The 12,728-nt window shown below is 42.8% G+C and overlaps 1 protein-coding gene across 3 annotated transcripts in view; it reads right to left on the bottom strand.

Annotated features, from left to right (window-relative positions):
- The window catches only part of ASTN1 (astrotactin 1), a 666,610-nt gene that overhangs the window by 323,387 nt on the left and 330,495 nt on the right, over window positions 1-12,728 (bottom strand). For all 3 annotated transcript variants that reach the window (XM_086956551.1, XM_086956560.1, XM_086956570.1), the window contains one exon: window positions 6,784-6,951. In XM_086956551.1, the coding sequence (XP_086812677.1) occupies window positions 6,784-6,951 (168 nt within the window). The remainder of the gene's footprint in view (window positions 1-6,783; window positions 6,952-12,728) is intronic.

Here is a 12,728-nt window from a genome sequence, read left to right as displayed (position 1 = left end):
AACAGACTCACATGTCCACTACTCAAATTAATCTCATATCGCCTAATACTAATTCACAAGTAATCCAAATCCTAGCTTGCTACTCTCCGAAAAAGCACTTCAAAGCCTCATCAGGGGTAGTAAGCGCTACATCATTGCAATTACAATAACAATAAGAGTAACTTTCTTATTTCGTTGTTTGGTGCTTCTAAATGCTTTACACTAGTTCCTTTGTTTAAGCATTGCCCTTCAAAGCCACAGCTTGCCAGGGTTGAGCTGAAGGTTTTACAAACAAACCTGACTGATTCCAAGCGTTTTGCAAGTGTATTACACAGTAAGGTTGCACAACCATACCACATAATTCACCACAATCTTCACACACTTCCTCTTCAGTCTGATGTTGTCCTGTCCCAGGGAGTCCCAAAAGCCATAGGTGTAAGCTTTTTAGCCAGACAAGTGGCACTGCTGGTAATGATGGCTTTTTTGAGGCTACAATTGGTGTTGAAGATGGTGACGAGAGGAACCAGTGGAATTCCATCAGGATGAGGGTGATGTGGTCATCTTTCTTCTGGCTCTAGATGAGCATACAGCATTAAGGATGCCCTATGGGTGCAAGTGTGAAGTCTAGGAGTCCTTGGAGTAAGGTGTTGCCTCCATTGAGACGCTAAAGGACAAAGGGTTGAATGGCAGTCCTGAAGATGCTCTCTGAGAGGGACAGTTCATTTTCTTTAGTAGGGAGAGCTGCAAAGGGTACCTTGGTTTTTTGACAGGGATTATTGAGGGTGAGGCCAGTGTTCAAATCCCAGTAACTTGGCTTTGGGTGAAAGTTGTGGTTCAATTGCATCTAGATTGATGACACTCAGCCAGATTTGGGCTAGTTGTTCTTTGCTCTTCTGGGCAAACAGCAGGAATTCTGTTTTGGTGGAGTTGATCTTCACATAGGTGCTGGACATCTAAGTCCAAAAGTCTAGGAGGCTGTGTTTGAGGTACTGGAAGTATGGAGTGGAGACTCTTTCAGGTAGAATTGTGCGGGATTGGTCTATTAGACATTATTGAAGAGTTGAGTCCCATGGATATGTTGAAGATGATGGGGGACAAGATGAATGTTGGGGCATCCGCAGGCAAAATAAATCTTCTGGAACCTGGCGTTCATGTGAATGAACAGGTGTCCATTATTTAGGTAGTTCTGAAGTGATGCTGAGGCATAGAGGGGCATATGTACAAGAAAATGCCAGGGAGCGGAGCTACGCCAACTTTGGCAGCGTCGTGCTCTGACATTTGTTAAATGCAGGGATGCGCTGTAAATAGAAAAATACAGTGCATCCCAGTGTTTCCCCTAGCGCTGGCACAAAAAAAGCATCCTAGCACTAGCGTAGGCACCCCGCCACCATGTGGCAAGGGTGCCTGCGCTGCAAAGGCGATTGTTTATGTGCAGGTAGGGACACCTTCCTGCACATAAAAAATCAATAATGTCGATTTGCTCTTTCTATGTGTGCTGCATAGAAAGATCAAAGAACGAGGAGAAATTAATAATTTCTCCTTGTATCACTATTCTAAGACTAGGTATTACCTGATCTTAGTTTTTGGCTCTGCCACAGCTTTGTATATCTGGGGCAGCGTCAAAAAGCAATGAGTGTTTTCCAGTGGTTAATTTGAAAAAAGTAAGTGCCGGGGATCTCGTCAGGAGGCAGCTTCGACCGGTCAATTTTGTTTTCAATGTTTCTTTATTCAGCCTATGTAGGCCACAAAAGCAGAAAAACAGACTTACAAATAAAAACAGCCCCAGACAAATAACATTGTGATTATACATGAGCCGGATAAAATACACAGTACAATAGAAAATTAATTAAAAATAAAACAGCAGCCAAATTGTCTTGTTAGCGCTGCCTAACACAGAACCAATAAACCCTGCAAGTGGGGAGAAGATGTGGCCGAATGACCAGAGCTGCCGGCTTCGGAGCTGGGGAATGAGGTTCGAGTCTCGGCATCGGCTCAAAATCCTGTGATCCTGGGCGAATCATTTAATCTCTCAGTGCCTACAAAAAATGAATGTGTTCTTAACTAGTGCTCAAGCGCCGGTGTTGATGATTAAGTGCTGGTGCTGAGCACTGGAAACCACCAGCTCAAATTAAGCACTGGTGTTGTGAGGGAACACCCATTGCCTGCCCCTTTGCTGTAATGGACTGTGGTGGAGAAGGGCATATTTATGCATGTTAAGCCACGTTACGTGCCTTAGTGCCACGTTGTAAATATGGGGAATAGGGCAAGACCATCGGAGTGTCAAAAAAAGTGATGCTCCGGTGCCGAAAGAGGCTGAACTCTTTCAATAGCTCTTTCATATTCAATCTGACAGATGCAATGAATTCTAGCGATTGAGTGTGTCAAGGTGCTCAAAACTCACCCACATTATGTTTTCAATGAATTGTTAGGGGGTTTTAAAGAGAAATGTATGTGTTAATAATTTGTTTGAATTAGAATTAGAAAAGAGAAGGGATATGAAGGGAAAGAAGTAGAGAGGGAGTGTGTGAGTAGAAGAAGAATATTGTAGACAATGTTTATAGAGAAAGAGGAGCTAGGCCTGAAAAAAAGAACTGTTGATGAACGAACGAAAGAAAGAATAAAGGAAGAAAGAAAGAAAGAAAGGAAGAAAGAAAGAAAGAAAGAAAGAGGAGAGAAAGAAAGAAAGAGCAATAATGAAAGAAAGGAAGAATTGGAGGAAGGAAGTGACAGAAAGAAAAAAATAGAAAGGAAAAAAGATACCTTAACCAATAGTTAGAATGACTTTAACAATGCTTTAAAGTAAAAGAAAGAACAGAAGCAATTATATACAACTGTGCAATGCAAGAAATAACAGAAGAAAAATAAACAAATTTGTTATTTAGTACAAACATTTGTTTGACACACAATGGTTATGAAATATTGAACATGCACAGGTGTACAACAAAAAAGGAATAGGATGAAAATAGTAGAATAAAAAGTAAAAACGAAAAAGTAAAAGAAAGAATAAAAATAAGTTATGGAAAAAAGTACTTAAGGATATAGGAGCATGTCAGAAGGTTTGACAACGTGGCACATTGCCCATAAAGAATAGTGACCAACCCTCGCCAAACACAAATGATGACAACCCCTCAACATATATAGACAGAATGGTGCAGAATCTCGTCATATACAAATGATTACACACTCTAGCATAGGCAAACTGTGACCCCTCCTACCCACAAACAGACCTTGGTCACACTTCACCATATCCATCCTTTTGTGAAAAACGTTCACCATGCCAAATTGTTACAAACCTTCACTATATACACACTAGTAAAAATCTTCACCATGTAGAGGTTGCTGCAGCCATTACAGGATACAGATTATAAAAAAACCTCCCTATAGGTAGAGTGTAGTCAACCTTCTTCGCTTTCAGATTGTGGCGAACCTTCACAGCGTATGGACATGACAAACTTTCACCATGATCAGATTACAGCAACTCTACTCCATATAAAGACTATGACAAAATCTAATGGTATACAAATTGTGGCAACCCTTCACCGTGTGCAGACTGTGACGGTCCCTAACCAGGTACAGATTATGAGAAACCCTGACAAGGGTAGGTATTGTGTGGAGTCTCATAATGCACAGACCATGACTCCACCTCTCCATACACAGACTCTAAAAAAAACATACACAATATACAAACTGGGAACAGAATAGACTAGAATTTGAAGCAACAAACAAAACAACTACAGAGTGAAAGTAAAAGAAAGGAGATGAAAATTGAAAGGGCTAGCAGGGCAAGAAGTAAGGACACCAGGAGGAAAGGACAGGCACGTGGAATGCAAAAGTGAAGGGAGGTGTGGGGCCTGACAGATTAAGTGGGAAATGATCTCATGAAGTAAGGAAACTTGAGCAGTGAGGTTGGAAAAGACAAAGAGGATGACTTCATGGGAAGGAGGGGAGGCTACGTGGAGTTCTGAACAAAGAAAATAAGACAGCAAAAGCGCCGGAGAGGGGGTGTACAAAGGAGAAAGGGACTGTCAAGGAAGAACGCCAACTCAACTACCAAATTAGAAGTTACCACTGAGATAAGAACAACTTGTACTGAATTATGTATTTGTGTATGCCAATGCCCTGTCAACGAAAGAGGCAGTGAACAATCACATAATAAATAAAAAATGGAGAAAGAGAGATGCTGAAAGGAAGAAATTATTAATACCGATCGACCTCATTATTATGAGAGAAAACATCCTCAGTGCTCTGCAATAGAAAATAAAGATTCAAATTGTTCGAATTACAGCTGCATCGGGTTTTACAGAGACCAAGAAGCTGTGGGGGTACACTCATTTTCACAGGCCTCACCCTCTAGTTGCCGTTGGTTCGGAGGTCAAATGTTTTGGCAAAGCGATGCGTGATTTGCAGGAAGGAGTATGTGTTATTGATTTAGGCGATTGTTACTTGTGTCTTGGACACAGAAAAGAGACAACCCAGGAAAACCTCTGGTCGCCATTGACTGGTAGTTTTTTCTCATCATAACTAAATTTATTGTCATAAGACTCCATTTATTTAAGGGTCACTAATGCACTTATGACGTCTTCTATTTCTTGTTCACCAATGTAGTTCAAGCTTCTTTCCGGATACTCCAGTTCGGTACCCTTGTGAAGGGAGGAGGTGGCAGCCTGGTGTTTAGTTGAGGACGGATGTGTGTCTGTGGCTTTTAAAGTCTCCCTGTTCCCCCAACAACTCTAGTGATGCAGTATGACAGCCATCTCACTGACTGTGTCAAAACCTCTCTGATCGCGTATTGCAGATACGCCGACTTGCTGACCCACCCCATAGCCGTTCTGGAGGGATGGATGAATATTTAAGTAACCTGCAAATTAGCTAACAGAACTTCAAATTACCTCCCTCCGGGAATCAGAGGCTGGGGATTGCCCAAAGGATTCTGAGAGCTTGAAAAGTAATATTAAGTAGTACCGCTCATGGACGCCAATTCGAGGTAGCCAGTGATAGCAGCTGCCACCACAGTTCTGCTCTTTGATAGCCATAAAGTCCAATGGTATAGATGGTTTTTGCTACCATTGGACTTAGGGGTCATGAATTGAAAGGCAGGAACAGACCAGTAAACAGGGCTCCAGGTCCCCTGCTTACATTCTGCAGTTTCCACTCATTCCTCTTCCCTTCAGTTGCAAATAGGAGACTGGTAAAGGGCTAACGTTTCTGTGATATCATTGGTAGCAGTGGGTGAAACATGCCAGCAAAATGTAAGGCAACCAAAATCCACTCACAGGGAAATTTCGCTAATGGATTAAAATTGCCACTTTTTAGCCAATACGTTTCACAGGATGGAATTTCACAAAATTTCATGGAATTTGCAGAATCTTCAGCCTTCCCACCCCTCAATTGAACTATCAAAATCAAACTAACATAAGCCGCCAGAAAATTCACCCAAAACCGTTCATTGGCTTTCAAAGGATGCTCAATGTAATTTCCTCTTCCTCTGTGATTAGAGAATTTGTATCTTTGGCACTGCTGTCATGAGAAGCAGGAACCTAGAGACTTAGCTAAGAGAGGCGAATTAGCAAAGCAATTGATGTCTTGCGAGCTCTCTTCTAGAGAGAGTTCGAATAGTGAATGCGCATCTCCGGCATTTCTTTGTGTGCATGTGATTAGTGGTAGGATGAAGGGAACCCTGGCCACAAGCCCAGCCAGCTGCGAAGAAGCCGACAGCCTAGTACTTGCAAATCAAAAAGTCCTTTTGATTTCTCAAGGATCCCCGGAATCCCTCCCTTTGACTACAGTGTTAAACCAGGACTTCAAAAATGTTCATCACAGTGGGGTCCTTTAGATCAGAACTGAGGTGCTTGCAAAACGGACAAGCGGATCCTCTATTCTCGCTGACATTGAACCACAGAGAGAACTAAAGAAGGAGTTGGTCCCAAGCCTGACTTTAGCACCAACAGATCTTAACTTCAAGGAAACACATGAAAAGGCCTTGCAATCTATAACTTTAATCATCTTTATCCTCTTTTCGACAAATTCTCATTGATACATGTTTTAATCCCTAAGCGACCTCTGACGGGTATGTGCTATGAGCAATGCAAAGCGTATATTGTATTGTTCTTGTCTACATTCAGTATCACTCGAATATCACATTGAATTTCTAGTTTTCAAGGCACTGATAAAAGACACTGGTCCATCGTTTACAGAGTGCATGAAAGTGCAGCACCAACAGAGTGCTTTCCGGCCGACCGAAGAGGGCTTTAGGATGTATCTATCACTGTCTTCAAAGAGGGGATGCAGAGACTCAGGTAAACCAGAGGCCGCCCAACTTGGTCAATAAAGCTAAAAAATGTGTCGAGCTGAGCATTCATGTCCCCAGTAGTGAAGTAATGATGTATAAATATTGAAATGACTAGTCCAGCATTCCAAAAGCACATTTTTCAGTGTTTGGAGTGCGGAAGAAGGAAAAAATGGAGGTAGACACCTGTAAAAACAAAATTAAAGACTATAGTAAAACGTGACAAGATAGCCATGCTATGTTCTTCTGGGAATGATCAAGGCGTAGTTTAAAGATGTTTTTTTTCCATGAGAACAAAGAAAGGAGCTAGATTTTTTCTTTTCAAAACATTTCATTGAAGTAACCTAATCTAATGCTCCAATATCATCCTACGATAGATCCTACTGGTAGAATGGTGAATATGATGAATCCAACAGCGACATAAGCTTCAAAAGTACCTCATCAACAATAAGGCAAAATCATACAGTGGCAGAAGAATTTAATCAAACCATTAACTACTTCAAGTTCCCACTGCCTACCAGTTTCGGGGTCGCACTGATGCTCACAGGGGTCCAGAAGACGTCTTGCACACAGGTCCATCATCCAGGGCCCGCTGGAGTTGAGCTGCGAGAAGAGTACCACCTGGGCAGGGTTGAGCCAGTCGCTGGCATCCAACTGGCTCCCCTCCAGAAGAATGAAGCGGCTTCCTGGGTGGGAGCACACATATGGTTGTGAACTTAGTAGAGGTGCACCAGGGGTGAGAAGAACATTGAAGACTCTTGACTTTCAAATACTGTTTACCCAAAGAGTAATTGTTATTTCCATCCTTCCTTTTAGCCATTTATTCACATGCCTCACATTCTTCTTTCACCTTCATGTCCATCTATTAATGTAACTCATCATCCTTGTGCTCTGAATAACATCAATAGACATCCATAAATATATCCAAAGAAACATATTACATGTCTGACTATCTTAAAAGCGAAACCAGTTGCCAAGTGGTTGATGTAGGTCTCATTCTATACATGAAAATGTATTCCATAATTACTATATTCTATAAATTGAAAGTAACGTCTGGGTCTTTTCATAAATATCCAGAGACAGAGGTACTATCTAGACATTACATTAAATGATTAGGAAAAGGTGGCGACTTCTCAAACGACATGACTGGCAAAAATATATTTACTTACAAGTCATAAAGAAAAGTTGTACTCAAAATGCATTCTTACTGCAATAGAGTTGTCCTTAAATCATGAAGGAAACTTGGTGAATTCTCAAGAGACACTGCATAACACTAGAAGGCATCACTGATTGCCTGATACAGTTCAGTTCATGAAGCTTTATTCGGTTCATATTAAAAATGACCATAAAAGCACGGCAAACATGCAACAGAGTTAAAAAAAAATGCAAACATGATTAAAAACTCATACTTTTTCTAAAAGCCATAGATTTACATATAAAACTGGCAGTATAAAAACATATATCGGGGTGGTCCAAATTATACAGCAAACACATAGCATCCTCCACATTTGAAACTCCATACTTAAGGAATATTGGTTTTAAAAAGGAGATCCTAACGTTCTGAAATAGGGAGCAGAAGAGCATAAAGTGCATTGTGCTTTGCTTGGAATGTCCGTCACATGGACACGGACCCATAGGGGGATTTTTAGGATGTGGGAAGGCCACTAGTACATGAGCAGTGCCAACTCTTAATCTGGTCAATACAAACCTATGCGTTGGCCTGGTTACTACGTTCAGATAAAGCTGAAATCCCTCGGCAGCGATATATTTATTGTAAATTTTAACAGTAGCGAGGGAATTGGTTATTGCTGAACGTTTGAGAGCTTTATGTGACATAAAGGTGTTTTTTAGATCCTGTTTCGCAAGACCTCTAGGGGGACAGTTTTCTAACAGCAAATTAATATCAAAGATACTTTTATAACAATCTACAACATATTTAAGCCACAGTATCTGCATACAGTTGTCTAATCCAAGGCAGTCCCTAATTATAAGTTGATTGAACTCGGTCTCTTCCTTAAGCCAAATTGCTCAGTAAAGCAATAGAGGCCTAAGTGAGGCGAGCTCGGTCAGGTGGAAAACCCCAACCTCTCTATGGATCAACTCTGTTGAAGCAGATTTAGGGAGGCACAATAATTTCTTAAGAAAGTTATTTTCTTCTATCTGTAGACAATCAGTTTTGCAGTAGCCCCAAAGCCCCGCCCCATAAAGGGCAATGGATACACTGCGTGTCTTGTAGATTTCCAGCATATCCATGATTCGCCTGTCCCCCAACTTGGACGCAAATTTAAAAATGCCATAAGAGCTTTTGCTCATTTTAGTGCGAACATTCGTTAATTCATGCCCCCACCTACCATCACTAGTGAAAGTAACCCCCAGGTAGCAAAAACTATTCACATTCTGCACTTTAATCCCTTCTATAAAAAAGGAGTGGTTTCTGCCCGCTTTAGTCCCACAAATCATCGTAAGAGTTTTATTCTTGTTGATCAACAGTCTCCTGCTCCCAATAAATTCCGTGAACTTGTCCATCAGATGCTGCAGGCCAACGGGTGTCCGTGACAGGAGCACCGCTTCGTCTGCATATAGCAGAACTGGGACGCTATCCCCTGCAACCTGTGGAGCATCAGCCTTGATGGTTTTCAAGGCAGCTTCAACCCCATTAACAAAAAGAGTAAATAAAAGGGGCGCAAGGACACAACCCTGCCTAATTCCCCGTTTAACATTAAAGTTACTAGTACATTCCCCACTAACACCATACCGAACACATGTTTTTAGCTTGCTATATAATCTGGCGAGAAAAAAGATAATTTCTTTCGGGGCACCCATGTCAAGCAAAACTGTCCAAAGAAGTGAGTGATTAACTAAATCAAAAGCACTACTAAGGTCAGCAAAGCAAAGATAGATGTTACCGGGTTTGGCTCTGGTGTACTTGCCTATCGACAACTCTAAATTCAGGCACTGATCTAGGGTCCCTCTTCCCTTCCTGAATCCATATTGTGAGTTTGCAAGGATTCCATTCTCATCAGCCCACTCCTCTAATCTGAAAAGCAGGACTCTGCTCATAATTTTTACAGACGAGTCGAGCAGGCTGATGGGCCGGTAGTTACTTGCCAGAGCTTTATCCCCTTTTTAGGTCTCGCCCTGGAATTCGCATCCGAAGGATGCGTCCAGGGTCGGAGACTTATAGCTATCTGACACGAGGGAATGGGAGGACAAGAAACTGTCACGAGCTTTAGCAGGCAGATTTGGCTGCGCAAACGCGCACGTTCCGTCCTGCGCCACGCCGTGCACTTCCCTCCCATACTCCCAGCAAGTCAGCCTAACGCGCATGCAAGCACATGCATTTACACTTACACGGACACGCAGGCACCCAGACAGGCAACCCCCCCACGCCCCCACAGTCACACAGTCACACACACACACACGCATACACACAGACTCCAAGACACATACACACACACGCACGCTCACACACATACACAGCCCGACGCCACACGCGCGCGCGCGCACACACATGCCCCCCCGCCCTTGCAGCCCAGCAACAAGGCGAAGCCCCACTCACCGGCTTCCTCGGCTCTCACCGGCAGCAGGACTCTTCCTCCCTTCTTCGGCACCGGGGCTCAGGGTAGGCTCCTGCCTGCTCCGGTGCTCAAAACAATCGCGGCTCTTCCGTGGGAGGCGGGGTAGGCTCCCGCCCTCCTACTTCCTGTTTCCGGTTGTCCCGCCCGGCCTGCCTGACTTCCTGGTCGCAGGCCGGCGGCGGACTGCAGCACGCGCCATGCTTGTTCCAAGGAGAAGCCGGCGGCTTGAGCAGGGGGATGGGCAGTTTGATGTTTGCGTGGTATAGGGAGGTGAGAGCCCAGCAGGAGGACGACAACTTGGAGTTTGTTCTCATTTCATTATATTTAATTAGTGTTCTGTGTATTTGTCAGCCTTTTTAAGACTTTCCAGTGCGGACCTCCAGCGCTGTTACGATTCATTGGATGATGAACTTGAACGTTCTCCGCCTTAGTTCCTGAAAACGCCAGGGGCACGTTTTACTTTTCCTTTCACCTCGTTGAAGGTATTAGTTACAGAACGCATCCATCCATTCAGCAGGCAGGATGGTCTTTAGGGGAACCTCCAGCGCCCTTTATATAGAACAAAACTAGAAATTCCCGTTGGTGTATTTGGCTCATCTTTCGTCCCTCTGTTATCAGTGCTCTGTCTCACTCGCTTTCTCTTTTCTAGCGCCAGCCAGACAGCAGATGTCCGCCTGCTCGAGGTTTTTTTTGTTGCTGATTGTATCGCACGCTAATCTTTGAAAAGAAGTATGGTGACTCCTTGCAGCAGACAAATGCCACATAACAGACACCCCACACTTACCACGTACTGGCGCCCCTTGCACTCACATGCCACCTCTACACTCACACATTAAGCGCGCATAGCCTCCCCCCTCCCAAGCTGAGGACACCCACGCTCACTTTAGTGCCTGGATGTAGGTTTTTCGGCGGGGATACAGAGGGTGGGTGAGGGTTTTCAGTGGGTTTATGTGTTGCAATAGCAGTCTGTTACGGTGTGCCTAACCCCCTGTAATAATGTCACATTATTGAATGTGAGAACATCAGATATCTCATTTACTTGACGGTCCTTCCGCTGTGAGTCAAACACTGGCTATAACGTAGCGACGCGGCAGATAGACGTGCAGGAGCGATGCATTAACTCTTCGCGTGGCGCAGTGGTGGGAGCGTCTTGAAAAGTTTTAGGTGTGCATTTGTAGGTCACGAGTTCTAATCCTGGCGAGGCTGAGAAATTGTGTTGAAGTATATTGCATGATGATCTTGATATACACCTTTTTTCATGTTGTATTGGATTATGTTACCGGCCTTTGTGTAGCGCTACAGGCATGATTATAAAGTGCCTTGAGACAATTAATTTACTATGGAAGAAGCTGGAGTGCATTTGTGCAACAAAGACATTCTTCGGTGGTTTACCCTAGCCTTAATGCTTGTCCTTTGCTGCTGCCAATTCATCACATTTAACAAAAAATGGAGAATGTTTGAGCTTTTAATGCTTTCCCAGCAAAGTTTCAAGAGTCTTTGTGATAAAATAGCAAGACATTGTATTTTGTATTATCAGACTTTAACGTTCTCTATCCTCATTTAAGCCTTTTTGTGATTTGTGTGGGCTGCTTTGTTTTGTATTTCTTATGGTAGGGTTTGCACTTGTTTTGGACTTCTTTTCAAGGGGGAGTGTGCAGAGGAGTGTTTTGGATTTCACACCTGGCAGCACGAATGGCGAGGTGAGAGCAAGTCCTGGTGACTGTGCCTTTAGGGCGCTAGCCTAGGCCTGTGGCCAGTAAAGAACTGTAGTCTGTGTCGCCCCTCACTCTATCTATCTATCTATCGCCCTCACTCTATCTATCTATCTATCTATCTATCTATCTATCTATCTATCTATCGCCCTCACGCTATCTATCTCTCTATCTATCGCCCTCACTCTATCTATCTATCGCCCTCACTCTAACTATCTATCTATCTATCTATCTATCTATCTATCTATCTATCTATCTATCTATCTATCTATCTATCTATCTATCTATCTATCTATCTATCTATCTATCTATCTATCGCCCTCACTCTATCTATCTATCTATCGCCCTCACTCTATCTATCTATTGCCCTCACTCTATCTATCTATCTATCTATCTATCTATCTATCTATCTATCTATCTATCTATCTATCTATCTATCTATCTATCTATCTATCTATCTATCTATCTATCTATCTATCTATCTATCTATCTATCTATCTATCTATCTATCTATCTATCTATCTATCTATCTATCTATCTATCTATCGCCCTCACTCTATCTATCGCCCTTACTCTATCTATCTGTCTATCTATCTATCGCCCTTACTCTATCTATCGCCCTTACTCTATCTATCTGTCTATCTATCTATCGCCCTTACTCTATCTGTCTGTCTATCTATCTATCGCCCTTACTCTATCTGTCTGTCTATCTATCTATCGCCCTTACTCTATCTGTCTGTCTATCTATCGCCCTTACTCTATCTGTCTGTCTATCTATCTATCGCCCTTACTCTATCTGTCTGTCTATCTATCTATCGCCCTTACTCTATCTGTCTGTCTGTCTATCTATCGCCCTTACTCTATCTATCGCATCACCACAGCATCACTCAGGGGCACCACAACATCACTATACGCTACCACAGCATCACTGAACACCACAGCATCACTCGTCGCCACCACAACATCACTCGGCGCCACCACAGCATCAATCTGTGCAACCATTCAACAACAAGTGCTTCAAATATGTTCTCTCAACGTTTCAAGCTTTATTACAAATGTCACAAAAAGATGTTAATATTTCACTTCTGTTCTTGGATTTTCGTCACAATAAAATACATTGAACATAATCTTCACAAAAATTATTTACAAAAAGCTATTGCCATTATAAATTAC

The sequence above is a fragment of the Lissotriton vulgaris genome, chromosome 1_1, assembly GCF_964263255.1.
Source record: "Lissotriton vulgaris chromosome 1_1, aLisVul1.2, whole genome shotgun sequence".
Taxonomy (NCBI): domain Eukaryota; kingdom Metazoa; phylum Chordata; class Amphibia; order Caudata; family Salamandridae; genus Lissotriton; species Lissotriton vulgaris.
The sequence above is the reverse complement of the archived record's forward strand: the minus strand, read 5'-3'. Positions and strand labels throughout refer to the sequence as shown.